Source organism: Scyliorhinus torazame, chromosome 12, assembly GCF_047496885.1.
Source record: "Scyliorhinus torazame isolate Kashiwa2021f chromosome 12, sScyTor2.1, whole genome shotgun sequence".
Classification (NCBI taxonomy): domain Eukaryota; kingdom Metazoa; phylum Chordata; class Chondrichthyes; order Carcharhiniformes; family Scyliorhinidae; genus Scyliorhinus; species Scyliorhinus torazame.
The window spans coordinates 83650860-83673515 of record NC_092718.1 but is presented as its reverse complement, the minus strand read 5'-3'; the positions used below and the strand labels follow the sequence as shown (position 1 = coordinate 83673515).

General features: G+C 48.6%; 1 protein-coding gene across 1 annotated transcript in view; it reads right to left on the bottom strand.

Annotated features, from left to right (window-relative positions):
* Positions 1-32: 32 nt before the first annotated feature.
* Positions 33-22656, bottom strand: part of spaca6 (sperm acrosome associated 6) — an 80558-nt gene continuing 57934 nt past the window's right edge. The window contains exons 7-9 of the mRNA XM_072470186.1: positions 11759-11915; positions 4008-4203; positions 33-216 (exon numbers count right to left, since the gene is read on the bottom strand). Of these exons, the coding sequence (XP_072326287.1) occupies positions 183-216; positions 4008-4203; positions 11759-11915 (387 nt within the window). The 3' untranslated portion in view covers positions 33-182. The remainder of the gene's footprint in view (positions 217-4007; positions 4204-11758; positions 11916-22656) is intronic.

The window sequence follows — 22656 nt, the reverse complement described above, 5'->3', positions numbered from 1 at the left end:
TTAAATTCATTTTATTCAGAAATGTATATGATTCTAGTTACATCTAAGTCAAAGGCATTGGTTAACAGATCTATGATCCCGATTTATTGTCCATCCCTTGACTCTTTGGCATGCCGCAGGTGTTCGACCATGAGGGCCTTCGCAGTCTGGGCTCCCTTCATGTCACGCTCCCTCGTCATGGCTCACTTCGACTTTGTTGCCCATCGATAAATAACACTGAGAGGACAGGAAGGGAAAGACTTACATTGACGTAGCGCTTTACACACTCTTAGGCCATCTAAAAACCTCACTGCTAATGGAGCACATAGCAAAAAATAATATATAGGTGGATCCCAGAACTGAGAGGTCAGAACTACCAGGAAAGGTTGAATAGGCCGGGGTCTCTAGAAAAGAGAAGGACTGAGGGGACGACCTGATCAAGGTCTTTAAAATGTTGAATGAGGATTCAATTGGGTCGACGTAAAGAAGATGTTTCCACTTATGTCGGGGGAAGACCAGGGGCGGGATTCTCCATTAGCCAACGCCGAAATCGGGAAACGCAAGTGGGCGGAGAATCGCTACTGATGCCAAAATCGCGGCAGGCACTGATTTGCCGCCAAATAGCGGTTCTCCGTTACCTCAAAAACGGGGTCAATGCGTTTCACTCCGCACGTACAGTAGGCACTGTTTGCCTATCATTACAGGGCCCGAACTGGTACTCTCCAGGGCCACCACGATTCTCCGCCTCTGATTGGCCGAGTTCCCGACGGCGTGGTTCACTTGTGCTTATAGAAATCGTGAAGCCGGCGTGGCGGCTGCTGAGGGAGAGAGGGGGGGACGGAAAGGCCAACATGGCCATAGTTTGCTGACAGTTGTGTCGCTGGCCGGGGCTACTGCCAGGACTGGGGGGAGGAGTGAGGAGTGATACGAGGTGGGCTGTGGGGTCAGGATGGACGGACATGGCGCACCATTGCTGCTTCCGGCAAGGCAGCCATGCAGCTGCACACACCGCTAACACACCCTGGGTGCCCTCTGGCCGCGGACGGCCCATCAGCTGTTTGGGCATGCTCCAGCACAACCAGTGCCATCTTGTTATCATAGAATTTACAGTGCAGAAGGAGGCCATTCAGCCCATCGAGTCTGCACCTGCTCTTGGAAAGAGCACCCCACTCGAGGTCAACACCTCCACCCTATCCCCATAACCCAGTAACCCCACCCAACACTAAGGGCAATCTTTGACACTAAGGGCAATTTAGCATGGCCAATCCACCTAACCTGCACATGTTTAGCATGTGGTGGAAACCGGAGCACCCGGAGGAAACCCACGCACACACGGGGAGGATGTGCAGACTCCGCACAGACAGTGACCCAAGCCGGAATCGAACCTGGGACCCTGGAGCTGTGAAGCAATTGTGCAAACTCATTGGAGTTTAGAAGGATGCGTGGGGATCTTATTGAGACATATAAAATTATGAAGGGAATAGATAGGATAGATGCGGGCAGGTTGTTTCCACTGGTCGGGGAAAGCAGAACTAGGGGGCATAGCCTCAAAATAAGGGGAGGTAGATTTAGGACGGAGTGTAGGAGGAACCTCTTCACCCAAAGGGTTGTGAATCTCTGGAATTCCTTGCCCAGTGAAGCAGTTGAGGCTCCTTCTTTCAACGTTTTTAAGAAAAAGATAGAAGCCTTTCTAAAGAATAAAGGGATTCGGGGATATGGTGTATGGGCTGGAGAGTGGAGCGGAGTCCACAAAGATCAGCCATGATCTCATTAAATGGCAGAGCAGGCTCGAGGGGCCAGATGGCCTACTCCTGTTCCTAGTTCTTATGTTCTTATGAACCACAATGCTACCGTGGCTGGGATGAGTGTGTGTGGGGAGTGTAATGTGTATGTGTGGCTGCAGCTTGTCAGCCTCCCGAGTGCCGATTACGATCCTGACGTTTCTTGCACCATTTTTCAGTGGAATCAAGTGTGTTCCACGTGGCACCAGTGCTAGCCCCTCAACGGTAGCAGAGTCGGTCCAGGTGTGGCACCGGTTTTTCTGTCGTAAAAATCTACGGATTCTCCATTGGCGTCAACACTTACATCGGGATTCTCCCGTCGGCGACATCGAAATCACGTTCGCAATCGGCTGGAGAATCCCCGTTTACGCTTGAATTGGGGGCGGTGCCGTTTTGCGATGCTCCGCCTCCTCAAAAACAAGGTAATCCGACAGCATGCCGCACGCCATATGGATGGCCTCAGGATGTCACCTGAGGCCATCCCCCCATGCTCCGCCCCCAATGGGCCGAATTCCCGACAGCACGGACCACGAGTATTTTTTGGCATGGGCTCTGCGTGGCAGCTGAGCAGTGTGGCCAGCACCGCCACAGCCGGGGGGAGTGGGAGGAGCCGTTCCACTGGCACGGGTGGCTTCGGCGGGGGCTCGGGAGTCTGGTGGGGGGTGATCCGGGGGCAGCGAGGCTGGTTACAGGGGGGGGGGCAGTTTTGGGCAGACCGGTCCCCGCGCAGCCGGCGCCATGTTGCACAGCGCAGCCACTGCAGGTCGTCGCCCTGCGCATGTGGGTCCATAGACCCAGCCATTCTCCAGCTGTACCCGCAGGTAAAGCCGGGGGCTTTACGCTGCGCGGCTCCTAGCCCCCCACAGGGTGGAGGATCGGTGCAGCTGTTGCACCCTTTTTTCTGGCATAAGACTCCACTGTTCCCAAGCTGGCATCAGCACTTAATCTGCAAATCGGAGAATCCAGCCCTTAGTCTCAGAACTCAGGGCCATCGAAATGCGACAGTTACTAATAAATCCAATGGGGAATTCAGGAGAACTGCAGAGAGTGGGGAGAATGTGGGACTCGCTCCCACAGGGAGTGGGGGGAATGTGGGACTCGCTCCCACAGGGAGTGGGGAGAGTGTGGGACTCGCTCCCACGGAGAGTGGGGAGAATGTGGGACTCGCTCCCACATGGAGTGGGGAGAATGTGGGACTCGCTCCCACATGGAGTGGGGAGAATGTGGGACTCGCTCCCACATGGAGTGGGGAGAATGTGGGACTCGCTCCCACAGGGAGTGGGGAGAGTGTGGGACTCGCTCCCACGGAGAGTGGGGAGAATGTGGGACTCGCTCCCACATGGAGTGGGGAGAATGTGGGACTCGCTCCCACGGAGAGTGGGGAGAATGTGGGACTCGCTCCCACAGGGAGTGGGGAGAATGTGGGACCCGCTCCCACGGAGAGTGGGGAGAATGTGGGACTCGCTCCCACAGGGAGTGGGGAGAATGTGGGACTCGCTCCCACGGAGAGTGGGGAGAATGTGGGACTCGCTCCCACAGGGAGTGGGGAGAATGTGGGACTCGCTCCCACAGTGAGTGGGGTGAATGCAGGACTTGCTCTCACAGGGAGTGGGGAGAATGTGGGACTCGCTCCCACAGTGAGTGGGGTGAATGCAGGACTTGCTCTCACAGTGAGTGGGGAGAATGTGGGACTCGCTCCCACAGGGAGTGGAGAGAATGCGGGACTCGCTCCCACAGGGAGTGGAGAGAATGCGGGACTCGCTCCCACAGGGAGTGGTGAGAATGTGGGACTCAATCCCACAGGGAGTGGGGAGAGTGTGGGGCTCGCTCCCACAGGGAGTGGGGAGAATTTGGGACTCGCTCCCTCAGGGAGTGGGGAGAATGTGTGACTCTCTCCCACATGGAGTGGGGAGAATGTGGGACTCTCTCCCACAGAGAGTGGGAAGAATGGGGGACTCTCTCCCACAGGGAGTTGGGAGAATGCGGGACCTGCTCCCACAGGGAGTGGAGAGAATGCGGGACTCGCTCCCACAGGGTGTGTTTGAGGTGGATAGTATTGATAGTTTTAAGGGGGAAGCTGGATAAACACACGAGGGAGAGAGGAAAGGATGGAGACAGTGATGGGGGAGAGGTGAAGAGGTGGGTGGCAGGAGGATGCTGTGGAGGAGGAATACCAGTACAGAGCAGAGGGGCCGAATGGCCTGTTCCTCTGTTGTAGACTCAATACATAAAAACCAGCAGACTCACATTGCAACCAAGGCCATCAGGAGTGTTCCCATGGCAATAGCGACTATTAGCTGGGTTTCAGTCTGATTGTCAACACGTTTGTCTGGTGGTGGAATGGGTCTCGCGGTGGGAGTCCTCAACGTTGTCCTCTTCTCCTGCAGAACATTCTGAAACATCCTCTGCAGGTCAATGCTGCCTTGCAGAGTGCTCTGACTCACTATCCAGATGTGGAGAATGAAAAGAAAAGAATATTCCTCAGATTCAGCTCAAAATGCTTTACAGTCAATAATGTTCTTTTTTTGAAACGAGGTCACAGTAATGTTGGAAACGAGGATATCCCTACACACACAGCAAGATCCCAAAAGCAGCAAGCTGATAATAACCAGGATCATCTGTATTTTTTTAACTGATATTGGCTGAGGGCTAAATATTGTCCCCAGGGCACTGGGAGAACAGCACCCACCCACCCCACGCACTCTTCCTCCAAATGGTGACTGTGGGATCTTTTACAGCCTTCTGAGAGGGTCTTGGTTTAATGTCTCATTTGAAAGAACCACCTCCGACAGTGCAGCACTCCCTCAGTACTGATCCTCTGACAGTGCAGCACTCCCTCAATACTGACCCTCTGACAGTGCAGCTCCCCTCAATACTGAACCTGACTGTGCAGCACTCCCTCAGTACTGACCCTCTGACAGTGCAGCACTCCCTCAGTACTGACACTCTGACAGTGCAGCACTCCCTCAGTACTGACCCTCTGACAGTGCAGCGCTCCCTCAGTACTGACCCTCCGACAGTGCAGCACTCCCTCAGTACTGATCCTCTGACAGTGCAGCACTCCCTCAATACTGACCCTCTGACAGTGCAGCACTCCCTCAATACTGACCCTCTGACAGTGCAGCACTCCCTCAGTACTGACCCTCTGACAGTGCAGCTCCCCTCAATACTGAACCTGACTGTGCAGCACTCCCTCAGTACTGACCCTCTGACAGTGCAGCACTCCCTCAGTACTGACACTCTGACAGTGCAGCACTCCCTCAGTACTGACCCTCTGACAGTGCAGCGCTCCCTCAGTACTGACCCTTTGACAGTGCAGCGCTCCCTCAGTACTGACCCTCTGACAGTGCAGCACTCCCTCAGTACTGACCCTCTGACAGTGCAGCTTCCCCTCAATAATGACCCTCTGACAGTACAGCGCCCCCTCAGTACTGACCCTCTGACAGTGCCGCACTCCCTCAGTACTGATTTCCGACAGTGCAGCACTCCCTCAATACTGACCGTCCAATAGTGTAGCACTCCCACAGTGCTGACCCTTCAAAAGTGCAGAACTCCCTCAGTACTGTCCCTCTGACAGTGCAGCACTCCCTTAGTACTGACCCTCTGACAGTGCAGCACTCCCTCAGTACTGACACTCTGACAGTGCAGCACTCCCTTAATACTGAACCTGACAGTGCAGCACTCCCTCAGTACTGACCCTCTGACAGTGCAGCAATCCCTCAATACTGAACCTGATAATGCAGCACTCCCTCAGTACTGACCCTCTGACAGTGCAGCACTCCCTCAGTACTGACCCTCTGACAGTGCAGGACTCCCTCAGTACTGACCCTCTGACAGTGCAGCACTCCCTCAATACTGAACCTCTGACAGTGCAGCACTGCCTCAGTCCTGACCCTCTGACAGTGCAGCACTCCCTCAATACTGACCCTCTGACAGTGCAGCACTCCCTCAGTACTGACCCTCTGACAGTGCAGCACTCCCTCAATACTGAACCTGACAGTGCAGTACTCCCTCAGTACTGACCCTCTGACAGTGCAGCACTCCCTCAGTACTGACCCTCTGACAGTGCAGCACTCCCTCAATACTGAACCTGACAGTGCAGCACTCCCTCAATACTGAACCTGATAATGCAGCACTCCCTGAGTACTGACCCTCTGACAGTGCAGCACTCCCTCAGTACTGACCCTCTGACAGTGCAGCACTCCCTCAGTACTGACCCTCTGACAGTGCAGCACTCCCTCAGTACTGACCCTCTGACAGTGCAGCTCTCCCTCAATACTGACCCTTTGACAGTGCAGCCCTCCCTCAGTACTGACCCTCTGACAGTGCAGCACTCCCTCAGTACTGAACCTCTGACAGTGCAGCACTCCCTCAGTACTGACCGTCTGACAGTGCAGCACTCCCTCAGTACTGACCCTCTGACAGTGCAGCACTCCCTCAGTACTGACCCTCTGACAGTGCAGCTCTCCCTCAGTGCTGACCCTCTGACAGTGCAGCACTCCCTCAGTACTGACCCTCTGACAGTGCAGCACTCCCTCAATACTGACCCTCTGACAGTGCAGCACTCCCTCAATACTGACCCTCTGTTAGTTCAGCTCCAACAGAGAGACCTCTCAAGAGATTTGCCTGCTTGAAACGTCTTGCGGGAATCATCACGTCCCTGCCAAGGTGCCAGGTTCGCACTGCCAGGGGACAAGCCCAAGGGGATCGCAGGGGCTTCCCAAGGTTGGGTGGGTGACGTCACAAAAATGGGCGGGGTGGCAGGAAAGACGGGGGAGGGCAGGAAAAAGATCAGGGCAGCTGGTCAAAATGGACTGCTCGGCAGCAGCCGCCTCGGAGGAGAGAATCATCCTACGGCTATAAAAAAGGCAAAGTGCCGCTGAATAGCGGGGTTCGCCTTGGTGCTGCAGTCACTGAGAAACACCCTGCCAAACTTGTCATTCAGTGGACTTTAACTCAAGTCCAATGAGAGATAGAGAGACAGACAGAGAGAGAGAGAGATAGGGAAAGAAGGACAGAGAGAAATAAACAGAGAGAATGAGTGACAGGGAGAATGAGAGAGACATGGAGGCAGAGCGGGAGTATTCATTTTTTTCCCCCTGGCGCACAAGATATTCTTAAGGATTGACTCTTTTGTGGTGGGGAAGGTGCTGTTGGCCGGAGTTAAGAGGGCAGAGTATTCGGCAATTGTGGTCTCTGATCACACTCCACATTAATGGACGTTGTACTGGAGAAGAGGGCGGTCCAGAGGCCGGGGTGGAGAATGGATGTGGGGTCGTTGCAGGTTCTGTGACAAGATAGGGAAAATGATTGAGGAGTATGTGGGGTTCAATTGCACGGGGGAGGTCTTGCCTCCTGGGGTTTTGGAGGTTCTGAAGGCAGTGGTGAGGGGGGAGGGAGGTGATCTTGTTTAATGGGATAGGGAGGAGAGGGAGGAACATCAATGGTTGATGGAAGAGATTTTGGAGGTAGATGGGAGGGGGATGCGGGGGACTCAGATCCAGGGCTACTGGCAAAGAGGAAGGAGTTGTAGGGGAGTTCAACCTTTGTCCACAGCGAAAGCGGTGCATCAGCTGAGAAGGGTGATGGGGGCCGTTTCTGAGTAGGCAGAAGGCAGAGCGCATGTTGGCAGATCAGCTTCATAGAGAGGTCGTGGCGAGGGACATAGTTCAGGTTCAGATGAGGAATTGCTGGTAGCTCTGGAACAGATTAACACTTTATTTGAGGAGATTTATCGGGACTTATACAAGTCTGATCCACCAGAGGGCGAGCAGGAGATGAGGGAATTCCTGGGGGCATAGAGTGTCAGAGGTTGGGTGGGGGGGAAAGGGCAGGGCTGGAGGATGGGTTCCTGGTCGCATTTTATACAAAATTTAAGAATAGTCTGGCGCCGTTGTTGGTGTAAATGTTTGAGGATACGATGGAAAGGGGTCTTGCCGAAAATGATGGGACAGGGCTCCATCTCGTTGCTGTTAAAGAAGGATAAAGATCCAGTGGAGTGTGGGTCGTACAGGCCCATATCTCTGCTGAGTGTGGATGTCACGATATTGGCAATGGTGCTGGCGCTAAGGTTGGAGGTGTGCCTTCCGAGGGTGATTGGGAATTATCAGATAGGGTTTGTCAAGGGTAGGCAGCTGTCATCGAATGTGAGGAGGCTGCTGAATGTTGTGCTTTCTCCGGCAGAAGGAAGGGGGATGGAGGGGGTGGTGACGTTAGATGCGTAGAAGGTGTTTGATTGGGTGGAGAGGAGGCGATGTTGGAGAAATTTGGGATTGGACTGAAGTTTGTGACATGGGTGCAGTTGCTGTATAGGGAGACGATGTAGAGAGTGCGCATGAATAGTATGAACTCAGGATACTTTGCATTGAGGTACTTTTCACTGTACCTCGGTACACGTGACAATAAACAAATCCAATCCAATCCAATCCACCACCGGACTCACCGACAATAATAAGACAAGGGCGCCCTATGTCCCCCCTTCTGTTTGTTTCAGCCATAGCGTCCTTCGCCATTGCGCTCAGGAGCTCAGGGTTGTGGAAGGGGATAGTGAAAGGGGGGAAGTGGTGGGCTGGTGGAGCATAGGGCGTCCTTGTATGCAAATTACTTTTTATATATTTTGGACTTGAGCTCTTCAGTGGGGAGTATAATGGGTTTGCTTCAGAAATTTGGGACGTTCTTCGGGTATAAGCTGAATTTGGGCAAAGTGAATTCTTTGTGATTTCTTCTCCAGGCTCGGAGGTTGGGGTGGGGGAAGGGGGGGCTGCCAGCAGCGTCCCACTTCAGGTATCTCGGGGTGCAGGTGGCCCGAGACTGGGCAGGTCTCGGAAGTTCAATTTCACTAGCTTGGTGGGCAGGGTGAAGGATGACTTGCTGAGGTTGGACAATCTCCCTCTGTCGTTGGCAGGTGGGTGCAGGCAGTAAAAATGAATATTTAACCGTGGTTCTTGTTTCTTTTTCAGTGCCCGCCGGTCTTTTTGCCCAAATTGTTTTTAGGGGGTTGGACAGGCTGATCTCCTCGTTTGTCTGGGCAGGGAAGGTGGCTAGGATTAGGAAGGTGATATTGCAGAGGGGCCTCCCAAATTTGATGTATTATTACTGGACAGCGAACGTGGAGAAGGTTCAAGGATGGAATAGGGAGGTGGAGGCTGTGTGGGTGAGGGCGGTGGTGGGCTCTTGTAAGAGGTCGGGGTTGTGGGCATTGGCAATGGCTCCACTCCCAATGGCCCCGGGGTAGTATTCGGGGAGTCCGGTGGTGGATTGGATTGGATTGGATTTGTTTATTGTCACGTGTACCGAGGTACAGTGAAAAGTATTTTTCTGCGAACAGCTCAACAGATCATTAAGCACATGAATAGAAAAGGAAATAAAAGAAAATACATAATAGATAATATATTGTGTACCTTGTGTTGCCCTATTATGTATTTTCTTTTCGTTGTTGGAGGCGGTGCTGTCAGCAGGGAGGTTTGAGAGGGGGGGTCGTCTCCGTGATTTATGGGAGAATTTTGGAGGAGCATGGGGTGTCCATGAAGAGGGTTAAGATAAAATGGGAGAAAAGATCTGGAACGGTGTTGGAGGAAGGGCTGTGTTGTGAGGTGCCTCGGAGAGTGAATGCCTCAACTTTGTGTGTGAGGCTGACGCTGATACAGTTGAAGGTGTTGTACAGGGCGCACCTTCAAAGTCTAGGATGAGCCGACTGTTCAAGGGGGTGGAGGATGTCTGTGAGCGATGTGGGAGGGACCCTGTGAACCATGTACATATGTTTTGGTTTTGCCCAACGCTGGAAAGGTTTTGGAGGATGGTGTTCAGCACCATTTTGGGGGTTCGACATGTGGATGTGGAGCCCTGTCCCCCAGAAGCCATATTCAGGGTGTCGGACCGGCCAGATGTTTTAGCCTTCTCCTCACTGACTGGTCGCAGGCAGGTGTTATTTGGGTGGAGGACCTCCACCCTGTGCCTCGGCGTGGCGGGGAGACCTGCTGGAGTTTTTGGCTCCGGAGAAAGTGAAATTTGCTCTAAGGGTGGGTTAGTGATGGGTTCTACAATAGTTGGGGTTTGTTCATTTTGTATTTTGGGGAGTCGGTTACCGTTGACTGCTGAAGGAGAGGCGGGGGAGGGAGGGAGGGAGGAGGGAGATATGGGGACGGGTGGTTTAATGTATTGGGTGGGTTTTGTGTTTGTTGTAAACAGTAAAAATGTTGAAAATTTGGAATACAAATTCTTTTAAAAAAGAGATGCCACACAAGTCCCCGCTCGAGCCCTGAAATGACCCTGAGGTGTAGACGTTCAGGGCTGCGGTGACCTTGACGGCCAGGTGGAGCAGGTATCATCCTCGTCCACGTGGTACCAAGTCCACGAGGACATGGCACAGGTGCTGCACTATCTACTTGTTGAGGCGGAGCCTCCTGCGGCATGCGCCATCCGTCACCTGTTCGAAAGGCCAGCGATGCCTGTATACCTTGGGCCGTTGTGGGCCTCCCCCTCTGGGTCCTTGCCTGGCCTGCTGGGCGGCCGGGTCCTCAGGGTGTGGGGCAGAGCCGTGCACATGGGCCAGTGACTCAAACCTCTGTCGACGCTGCTGACACTGCCTTGTCCGGCGTTTGGCCGCCTGGCCTGCCAGCAGCACCCTGACGGCAGCCTCCATGGGGTCCAAGATATCATCCATCCTGTGTAACATCTGTCAGGAATTGGAGAGCGTGTAAGACCCAGTGGTGTACCCCACCCTGGGTCCCTCCAGTCCCCCCATTGCTCTTTCCCACATCCCCTACCATCCAACACGCATTGCCATGCACACCCAGGGGCTCCTGAACACTAGACCACACGCCCCACACCACAGACACCTGCACGTAACGTTACCTGTACCAGGTGCTGCCCCCCTCCCCGGTGCACTCACCTACCCTCGGGTCACAGAAATGTCCCCGGTTCTGGAGCCCATCCCCTAGGTTTTCGGATGTTGGCTGCTGCGTCCATGGTGTTGCTTCCCGCAGTGCTCAGGCACAGTGCCCAGGCATCACCGTCTGATTGGAATGCTGGGCAATAACTACCACATGCCATATGGCACGGCAACCCACGGGAATTGACTTGAGAGCTTTGCTGTGCTCACTTATCTACGATTGCCAATTCCCTGTTGGCAATAACCTTCAGTCACGCGGCCAGAGGCCTCCACGGACAGCAGTAGATATGGGTCGTTGGTGGGGCAGCCAAGTAGGGGCTGGGGATGCCCTTATAATGAGTACACATGATCCGGGGTTGGCATGTAGACCTGCAGGTGCTGAGACACCCCCTCCCCAGCCCATGGGTGACCCCCTGATGCCCACACCAATGGTGGCCCACCCCAAACGAAGCTGGTTCTGGGGGCAACCCCCCCCCCCACCCACCCTCAACCCACCCCCCGAGCACCAAAGCAGCAACCCCAGTGCCCCCAGGCTCATTGTCTGGGAGCAAAGATGGCTATTCACCTGCTTGGGTCCCCAAAGCAGCCCTTCCACCAGCTCCACATTTTTAATGAGAAATACTAATCGCCACCCGTGTGACCAATTTTCTGGGGAAGCCGTTAGATCACGGGAGGCCATTGGATGAAGGGGTTGCACCCGTTAATTGCATAGAGATTGGTGTTAAATGGTGATTATTGGTTTCTCGGCACGCCATGGCGGGATCTTGATTTCACCAACGGGAGTGGGCCGGTTAGGTCGCAAACTGATCCGCAGCCGGTGTGGTTCTCGGTTTTGGCCTCTCCCGCAATCTGATGGCTACGTTGCGCTCTCACTCAAGTGTGACGTGGCCTTTAAATCGTGCCCAGAGAGAGAGGCAGAGAGACAGAGAGAGACAAAGAGATAGAGAGAGACAAAAAGACAGAGAGAGACAAAGAGACAGAGAGAGACAGTGAGAGACAAAGAGACAGAGAGAGACAAAGAGACAGTAAGAGACAAAGAGACAGAGAAAGACAGTGAGAGACAAAGAGACAGAGAGAGACAAAGAGTAAATACATCTGCAAGACTAACCAATGAGGTAAAAGAAACGTCGCAGCAGGGTTATTTTCTTTCTGATGACATCACAGGCATACGTCCCAGCATTTTTCATCTTGACGTTGTGTATGCTGAGTGTAATGTCATCACCGACGTGAAGTACCTTAAACTGGGCAATCACATCAGTCCTGATCTGCAAAGGTTTGAGTTATACAGAGTTACAGAGGGGAATACAAGGTATCGAGAGGAGTCCAGAGGTGGAAAGGTATTGGGAGGTGTACAGAATTGTACAGAGTTACACAGAGCTACATAGAGTTTTGCAGAGTTACTCAGAGTTGGACAGAATTTTACAGAGTTTTGCAGTTACAGAGTTTTACAGAGGTGTACAGAGCCATACAGAGTTACACATAGTTACACATAGTTATACAGAGTTTTACAGAATCGTACAGAATTATACAGACTTACACAGAGTTTTACAAAGTGGTACAGAATTGTACAGAAGTATAGAGTGTCATGTGAGAGTACCTTTAAGAAATGGGTGTTTCAAATTGTATCTTTAAGAAATGGGTGTTTATCAGTGATGTCAGAGTGTGGGTGGAGCTGGGCTGTCTGTCAGCGTTTTACTTTCGTTTTAGGCTGTTTGCTGCAGGGTGTTTTTTCGTTTTGTTTTCAGAGCTGGATAGCTGCAGTCACAGCCAGAAGGGTGTTATGAGCTAGGGTTTAGAGAACCCCAAAGTGTATCATGGAGTTCACCTGACCCACAACTTTTACTAAATTGTGGTATGGGGAGCACACGACCCACTCTACAGGTGTGGTAGAGCAGACATGGAAAAGTATTTTTTAAAACAAAACAATGTTTATTCTATGAACTCAAGTTAACCTTTTTAAAACATATAGTGAACATCTTGTAGTAATAAACACCCATTTCTTAAAGGTACTCTCAACTACAGATATTTATATACACACCCATTTATAAACACCCATTTCTGAAAGGTACTCTCACATGACACCACCCCCAAGAAAAAAAAAAATGATCAACTTCAAGATAGTTTCATTTTTCACCTTTTCATCATCCTTTAAGAAACGCACACAGTAAAATTTCCTTTCCCATTTCTAAAACACACGCAAACAGATGTAATAATATAGTCCATTTTTGTTCTTCTTCCTCCAACTGAAATCCTTCTCAATTCACAGTCTCTTTGAACAAGAAGGTCTCTGCACGATCCGTCCATTTCTCTACGCCTCAACATTTCTCTTTAAAGTCAGATATTTTAGTTCAATCTGATCACAGAGTCCCTTGTAATTCTCCAACACAGGAGCATTGATTATCACAGCATTCAGGCAGTCAAATGCCTGTTGAAAGTCCGCTGTCCACTGAAATTTTCAACATTTCTTCAGCAAGCCTATCAGTGGAGCAACCACGCTACAAAACCTTTGCACAAACGTTCGATCAAATCAACTCATACCAAGAAATCGCATTATTTCCCTTTGTCTTGAGGGTATCGGAAACTCCTCAATAACTGTTGGTTTCACATCCCGTGTGACCATTCGACCCCGTCCGATTGTATGGCCAAGGAAAGTGACCTGGGCTTTTGGCTACGTTTGTCACCAAAATTCACTTTTGGCTACGTTTATCACCAAACCCGCCTCCTGATGTGTATCGAATAACTCCATCAGATGTTTTAAATGTTCTTTCCATGAGTGGCTGAAAATTACCAGATCGTCGATGTATACCGCACAATTGGGTAATCCTGAAACAACTTTGTTAGTTAACGGTTGAAATGTGGCTGGGATGTTTTTCATGCCAAATGGCATAACTTTGAATTGGTATAGACCATCTGGAGTCACAAAAGCTGAAATTTCCTTTGCCCTTTTGGATAATGGTACCTGCCAGTAACCTTTCAGTAAATCCAATTTGGAAATAAAAGCTGATTGTCCCACTTTCTCAATGCAATCCTCCAAACGTGGGATAGGATGAGAGTTTGTTCTTGTAACTGCATTAACCTTTCTATAGTCCATACACAACCATTGGGTACTGTCTGGTTTAGGTACCATCACTGTGGGTGAGCTCCATTGGCTGCAACACACTTCAATTATGCCATTTTTAAGCATACTCTCAATCTCTTTGTTAACCTGTGCCAATTTTAAAGGGTTAAGTCTATATGGATGTTGTTTGATTGGAACAGCATTTCCCACATCTACATCATGTATAGCCATTTTAGTACTTCCCAATTTATCTCCACAAACTTGCCCACGCGATATCAATAACTCTTTCAGTCTGTGTTTCCTCTGGAAGGTAACTCAACAATTTATCCCAATTTTTAAGAACATCCTCGTTTTCCAATTTAATTTGAGGTATGTCAAATTCACAGTCATCTGGATTTGGTTCGTCACTTTGAGTTAGAATCATTAAAACCTCCTCCTTTTGCTCTCCTTCCCTTTCAAAGTACCTTTTAAGGATATTCACATGACACACTCGGTGAGTCTTCCTTCTATCTGGTGTTTTTACCACATAATTCACCTCACTTAATTTCCTTTCAATCTGATAAGGTCCAAAAAACCTTGCATTTAAAGGTTCACCTACCACTGGTAACAACACTACGAACTTTGGATTTCTTGTCCGCTACCTGTTTCGTCACATTTTGTGCAACTTTCAAATGTTGTCTAGCCAGTTCACCTGCTCTGTTTAACACGTAATCCAATCATGTAATTTCCGATTTCTCACTCACCAATTTTTCTTCAATCAATTTAAGTGGTCCTCTTACCTCATGACCAAAAATTAGTTCAAAAGGACTAAATTTGGTAGACTCATTAGGTGCATCCCTAATTGCAAACAGTACGAATGGAATTCCTTTATCCCAATACACTGGATAATCTTGACAATAAGCCCTCAACATTGTCTAATGTCTGATGCCACCTTTCTAATGCTCCCTGCGATTCTAGATGGTACGCAGTTGATTAAAATTGTTTTATTCCAAAGCTATCCATAACTTCTTTGAATAACCTTGAGGTAAAATTTGATCCTTGATCCAATTGTATTTCTGTGGGTTGTCCATATCTAGTAAAGAATTGAAGTCACTCCTTCACAACCTTTTTCGCTGTAATATTACGTACTGGGATGGCCTCTGGAAACCTAGTAGACACATCCATTATAGTCAAAAGATATTGATTCCCACTTTTTGTTTTAGGAAGCGGTCCGACACAATCAATTAGGACCCTTGTAAAAGGTTCCTCAAATGCTGGAATGGGCATTAAGGGCGCTGGTTTTATCACTGCTTGAGGTTTCCCTATCACTTGACATGAGTGACATTATTTTAAAAAAATAATAATTTTTATTAAAGGTTTTCATAAAATATCAACAACAAAATGAGAAAGAAAAAAAGAACCCAACAGGGTTAAGTACAAAACACAATCTAAAAAAGCAACCCCCCAAACCCCCTCCCATCCTGTACATAAATAATAAATTAACATTAACACCCCGACTTAACACAACAGGTGTATACACCCCCTCAGACATATAATATTAACAAAAATAAAGTAAACCCCCCCCCCCCCCCGCCCCCCCCCCCCCCCCCCCCCCCCCGGAGCTGCTGCTGCCATTGACCAATGTCTATCGTTCTGCCAGAAAGTCAAAGAACGGTTGCCACTGCCTAAAGAACCCTTGTACCGACCCTCTCAAGGCGAATTTCACCCTCTCCCAAATAATGAACCCTGCCATATCGCTGATCCAGGATTCCACGCTTGGGGGCCTCGCATCTTTCCACTGAAGGAGAATCCTTTGCCGGGCTACCAGGGACGCAAAGGCCAGCATTCCGGCCTCTTTCGCCTCCTGCACTCCCGGCTCCTCTGCCACCCCAAATATTGCGAGCCCCCAGCCCGGTCTGACCCTGGATCCTACCACCCTCGACACCTTCCTCGCTACGCCCTTCCAAAATTCCTCCAGCGCTGGGCATGCCCAGAGCATATGGATGTGATTTGCTGGGCTCCCTGAGCACCTAACACATCTGTCCTCACCCCCAAAGAACCGGCTCATCCTTGTCCCGGTCATGTGCGCCCTGTGCGGCACCTTAAACTGTACGAGGCTGAGCCTCCCGCACGAAGAGGAAGAATTCACCCTCCCTAAGGCATCTGCCCACGTCCCCTCTTCGATCTCCTCTCCCAACTCCTCCTCCCACTTACCTTTCAACTCCACCACCGAGGCCTCCACCTCCTCCTGCATCACCTGGTAAGTTTCCGAGATCTTCCCCACTCCCACCCACCCCCCCGAGAGCACCCTGTCCTGTACTGTGTGTGGCAGTAGCCGCGGAAATTCCACCACCTGCCGTCTGGCGAATGCCCTTACCTGTAAATATGAAGGTGTTCCCTGGGGGGGAGCCCGTACTTCTCCTCCAGCTCACCCAAGCTCGTGAACTTCCCGTCCACAAACAGGTCCCCCAACTTTCGTATCCTTGCCCTGTGCCACCCCGAAAACCCTCCACCTGTTCTTCCTGGGGCGAACCGGTGGTTCCCCGGTAATGGGGTCCACGCCGAAGCCCCAACTTCCCCCCTATGCCGCCTCCACTGCCCCCAAATTTTGAGGGCCGCCACCACCACCGGGCTCGTGGTATACCTCCTTGGAGGGAGCGGCAGCGGCGCCGTTGCCAGCGCCCCCAGACTCGTACCCACACAGGCCACCGCCTCCAGCCTCTTCCATGCAGCCCCCTCCCCCTCCATCACCCACTTGCGCACCATCGTCGCATTGGCGGCCCAGTAGTACCCACAGAGGTTGGGCAGTGCCAGCCCCGCCCTATCTCTACTCCGCTCCAGGAACACCCTTCTCACCCTCGGAGTCCGTCGCGCCCACACAAACCCCATTATACTCCTGTTAACCCACCTGAAAAAAGCCTTCGGGATAAACACGGGGAGGCACTGGAACAGGAACAAAAGCCTTGGGAGCACCGTCATTTTGATTGACTGCGCCCTACCCGCCAAGGACAGCGGCAACGTGTCCCACCTCTTGAACTCCTCCTCCATTTGCTCCACCAGCCTTGTAAAGTTAAGCCCATGCAGGGCCCCCCAGCTCCTGGCCACCTGGACCCCCAAATATCTGAAGCTCCTCTCCGCCCTTTTTAGTGGGAGCTCGCCAATCCCCCTCTCCTGGTCCCCTAGCTGAACTACGAACAGCTCGCTCTTCCCCATATTGAGCTTGTACCCCGAAAAGTCCCCGAATTCCCTAAGGATCCTCATTACCTCTGGCATTCCTCCCACCGGGTCCGCCACATACAGCAGCAGGTCGTCCGCATAAAGCAACACCCTATGCTCCTCCCCACCCCGCACCAACCCCCTCCAGTTCCTCGACTCTCTCAGTGCCATAGCCAGGGGTTCAATCGCCAGTGCGAAGAGCAGGGGGACAGGGGACACCCCTGTCTCGTCCCTCAGTGCAACCAAATGTACTCGGACCTCCTCCTATTTGTGGTCACACTCGCCATCGGGACCTCATACAACAGCCTAACCCACCTGACAAACCCCTCCCCAAACCCGAACCTCTTCAGCACCTCCCACAAGTACCCCCACTCTACCCTATCGAAGGATTTCTCAGCGTCCATCGCCACCACTATCTCCGCCTCCCCCTCCCTCGCCGGCATCATGATAACGTTCAAAAGCCTCCGCACATTCGCGTTCAACTGTCTCGCCTTCACAAACCCCGTCTGGTCTTCATGGATGATCTGCGGCACACAATCCTCAATCCTCGTGGCTAAGACCTTCGCCAGCACCTTGGCATCTACATTTAGCAAGGAAATCGGTCTGTAAGACCCACATTGCAGGGGATCCACATGAGTGGCATTATTGACAAAATTTAATTACATCTTAATGTAGTCCAGGCGAAGAAAAATATTTTTGTATTTTAGCTTGAGTTTTCCTTATTCCCAAATGACCTCCCACTGATACCTCATGTGCAACTCGCAACACCTCCTTTCTACACCCTACCGGCAATACTACTGGATGAACATCTGCACACTTTTCATCCGCCTGCATATGTAAAGGTCTCCATTTTCTCATCAAGACATCACTTTTACGGTAATAACACTCTAGTATACACTCAGATTCCTCTTCCATATATGCTTTCTGATACATCCGTTTTATTTCCATATCTTTTTGTTGTAACTCCGCCAATTTTCCTGAACTGAAAATATCTGCCTCATCCTCCACTTGTTCTTGCTCTTTTTCAACCATCTGATCAAAAAATGTTTCTGATAATTGCACTTCAACTTCATCTTCACTCTTTGATTTCTCCTCTTGTCTTAATCTGTGACTTTGCGACCTTGTTACTAAACAATCTGGAAAAATCCCAGGATATTCTTCGTTCAACACTTCAGTTGTCTGATTTTCCACTGGCTTATCCACCACAGTAGGCATCACTCCCACCTGCGATCCAGCTATATCATTGCCCAAGATAAACTGTATTCCTGGACAAGATAGTTTCTCTATTACTCCGACTACCACTTCACCACTCTTCACTGGACTGTCCAACCTGACCTTATATAATTGAACGCTACTCCTCTCACCCTGAATTCCACATATTACCACCTTTTCTGGCAACATTCTTCCCAGAATACATTACTCCTCATATCTTACCAGTAAAGATTGACTAGCTCCCGTATCTCTTAAAATTGTGACTTCTTTACCTGCTCATCCTGATACACATGAGTAAATTCTATCCGCACAAGATAGTTCTTTAAAGAGATCTGGCACTTTCTTATCAATCACCTCTTGAACAGGCTGTACAATCGTTTGCACCTCCTTCACTTCCCTTGGGCCTTCCTTTACCACTCTAACAAATCACACTGTCTTATCCTGTTTTACCACATCAGCCTTCCCAGTGCTTTTCTTCAACCACCAACACTGTGACTTTACATGGCCTAGTTGATTACAGTGAAAACATCTGAAACTTTTCATTTCTTTTCCACCCTCCTGGATTTCTTTTTAAATCTGAGGTACACTCTCCTTATTATCTCCCATCAGATCACCTTTACCATTACTACTTGAGTATTTCTCATGTCCCCAGTTTCTATCCCTCACAGGCTGAAACTGATGTCGGTAACAAGCTTTGATTTATGAACTAATACATAATCATCTGCCATTTCTGCTGCCAATCTTGCAGATTTAACACTCTGCTCTTCCACATGAGTTCTCACTACATCAGGAATTGAAGCTTAACTCCTCCAACAGTATAATTTCTCTGAGAGCTTCATTCGTTTGGTCTATTTTCAAAGCCCTTATCCACCTATCAAAATTACTCTGTTTGAGCCTTTCAAACCCCATGTATGTTTGACCAAATTCTTTCCTTAAATTTCTAAACCTTTGTCTGTAGGCGTCAGGCACTAGTTCATATGCACCTAAGATGGATTTTTTCACCTCCTCATATGTCCCAGATACCTCCTCTGGTAGTGATGTAAACACTTCAGTAGCCCTACCAACCAGCTTTGTTTGAATCAGTGATACCCACTATCTTTTCCAGGAATACAGTTTATCTTGGGTAATGATATAGCTGGATCGCAGGTGGGAGTGATGCCTACTGTGGTGGATAAGTCAGTGGAAAATCAGACAACTGAAGTGTTGAACGTCGAATATCCTGGGATTTTTCCAGATTGTGTAGTAACTAGGTCGCAAAGTCACAGGTTAAGACAAGAGGAGAAATCAAAGAGTGAAGATGAAGTTGAAGTGCAATTATCAGAAATGATATTTGATCGGCTGGTTGAAAAAGAACAAGAACAGGTTGGAGGATGAGGCGGATATTTTTAGTTCAGGAAAATTGGCGCAGTTACAACAGAAAGATGTAGAAAAAAACCGGATGTATCAGAAAGCATACACAGAAGAGGAATCCGCATGTATACCAGAGTGCTATTAGCGTAAAAGTGATGTCTTGATGAGAAAATGGGGCCCTTCACATGTGGGGGCGGATGAAAAGTGAGCAGAAGTTCATCAAGTAGTATTGCCGGTAGGGTATAGAAAGAAGGTGTTGCGAGTTGCACATGAGGTACCAGTGGGAGGTCATTTGGGAATAAGGAAAACTCAAGCTAAAATCCAGAAACATTTTTATTGGCCTGGACTACAAAGCTGTAGTTAAATTTTGTCAATAATGTCACACATGTCAAGTGATAGGGAAACCTCAAACAGTGATAAAACCAGCACCCTTAATACCCATTCCAGCATTTGAGGAACCTTTTACTAGGGTCCTAATTGATTGTGTAGGACCGCTTCCTAAAACAAAAAGTGGGAATCAATATCTTTTGACTATAATGGATGTGTCCACTCGGTTTCCAGAGGCCATTCCAGTACGTAATATTACAGCAAAAAAGATTGTGGAGTGACTTCAATTCTTTACTAGATATGGACTACCCACAGAAATACAATCAGATCAAGGATCAAATTTTACCTCAAGGTTATTCAAAGAAGTTATAGCTTAGGAATAAAATAACTTAAATCAACTGCGTACCATCCAGAATCGCAGGGAGTGTTAGAAAGGTTGCATAATGTATTAATGACAAAGTTGCGGGCTTATTGTCAAGATTATCCAGAAGATTGGGATAAAGGAATTCCATTCGTACTGTTTGCAATTAGGGATGCACCTAATGAATCAACCAAATTTAGTCCTTTTGAACTAATTTTTGGTCATGAGGTCAGAGGACCACTTAAATTGATTAAGGGAAAATTGGTGAATGAGAAATCGGAACTTACATTATTGGATTACATGTCAAATTTTAGGGAACGATTAAATAGAGCAGGTGAATTGGCTAGATAGCATTTAAAAGGTGCACAACATGTGATGAAACGGGTAGCGGACAAGAAATCCAAAGTTCGTAGTTTTGCCTGTGGAGATAAAGTTTTAGTGTTGTTCCCAGTGGTAGGTGAACCTTTAAAAGCAAGTTTTGTGGACCTTATCAGATTGAAAGGAAATTAAGTGAGGTGAATAATGTGGTAAAAACACCAGATGGAAGGAAAACTCACCGAGTGTGTCATGTGAATATCCTTAAAAGGTACTTTGAAAGGGAAGGAGAGAGAAAGGAGGTTTTAATGATTCCAACTCAAAATGTCGAACCAAATCCAGATGACTGTGAATTTGACATACCTCAAATTAAATTGGAAAACGAGGATGTTTTTAAAAATTGGGATAAATTGTTGTGTACCTTCCAGAGGAAAAACGGACTGACCTGAAAGAGTTATTGATATCACATGGGCAAGTTTGTAGAGATAAATTGGGAAGTACTAAAATGGCTATACATGATGTAGATGTGGGAAATGCATTTCCAATCAAACAACATCCATATAGACTTAACCCTTTAAAATTGGCACAGGTTAACAAAGAGATTGGGAGTATGCTTAAAAATGGCATAATTGAAGTGGGTTTCAGCCAATGGAGCTCACCCATAGAGATGGTACCAAAACCAGACGGTACCCAATGGTTGTGTGTGGACTATAGAAAGATCAATGCAGTTACAAGAACGGACTCTTATCCGATCCCACGTTTGGAGGATTGCATTGAGAAAGTGGGACAATCAGCTTTTATTTCCAAACTGGATTTGCTTAAAGGTTCCTGGCTGGTACCTTTCTCCGAAAGGGCAAAGGAAATTTCAGCTTTTGTGACTCCAGATGGTACATACCAATTCAAAGTTATGCCATTTGGCATGAAAAATGCCCCAGCCACATTTCAATGGTTAACTAACAAAGTTGTTTCAGGATTACCCAATTGTGCGGTATACATTGACGATCTGGTAATTTTCAGCCAGACATGGAAAAAACATTTAAAGCATCTGATGGAGTTATTTGATCGACTTCAGGAGGCAGGTCTGGTGAGAAACCTAGCCAAAAGTGTATTTGGAGAAGCCCAAGTCACTTTCCTTGAGGAGTTTCCGATACCCTCGAGACGAAGGGAAATAATGCGATTTCTTGGCATGAGTGGATTTGATCGAACATTTGTGAAAAAGTTTTGTCGCGTGAAAGTTTCACTGATGGACTTGCTGAAGAAACGTAAAAATTTTCATTGTACAGCGTACTTTCAACGGGCATTTGACTGCCTGAAAGCTGTGATAACCAATGCTCTTGTGTTTGAGAATTGCAAAGGACTCTGTGATCAGATTGAACTAAAGTATCTGACTTTAAAGAGAAATACCGAGACGTAGAGAAATGGACGGATCGTGCAGAGACCTTCTTGTTCAAAGAAACTGTCAATCGAGAAGGATTTCAGTTGGAGGAAGACAAACAAAAATGGACTATATTATTATACCTGTTTGCGTGTGTTGTTTTTTTACTGTATATTTACTGTGTGCATTTCTTAAAGGATCGTGAAAAGGTGAAAAATGAAACATCTTGAAGTTGATCGTTTATTTTTTTTCTTGGGGGGAGCTGTCATGTGAGAGTACCTTTAAGAAATGGGTGTTTAAGAAATGTACCTTTACGAAATGGTGTTTATCAGTGATGTCAGAGTGTGGGTGGAGCTGGGCTGTCCGTCAGCTTTTTACTTTCGTTTTAGACTGTTTGCTGCAGGGTGTGTTTTAATTTTGTTTTCAGAGCTGAATAGCTGCAGTCACAGCCAGAAGGGATATTAGTCTCCCTCTGTAATCTAAAGAATGTAAATCGATCCTTTGATGATTTAAAACTAATAACTGTTCTCAGTAGTGACTTTAACCTGATGTGCTTCTGTTAAAAGTTCTTTTTTTAAGTATTATGTATGTTAAAAGGACAGCTTAAGGATTACTTAGTTTTGTATTTTTTGGGGGTTGTATTTGAATTAATGGTTGCCAAGATGTTCACTGTATGTTTTAAAAAGGTTAACTTGAGTTCATAGAATAAACAATGTTTTCCTTTAAAAAATAATTTTCCATTTATGCTGTACCACACCTGTAGAGTGGGCCGTGTGCTCCCCATACCACAATCTATTAAAAGTTGTGGGTCAG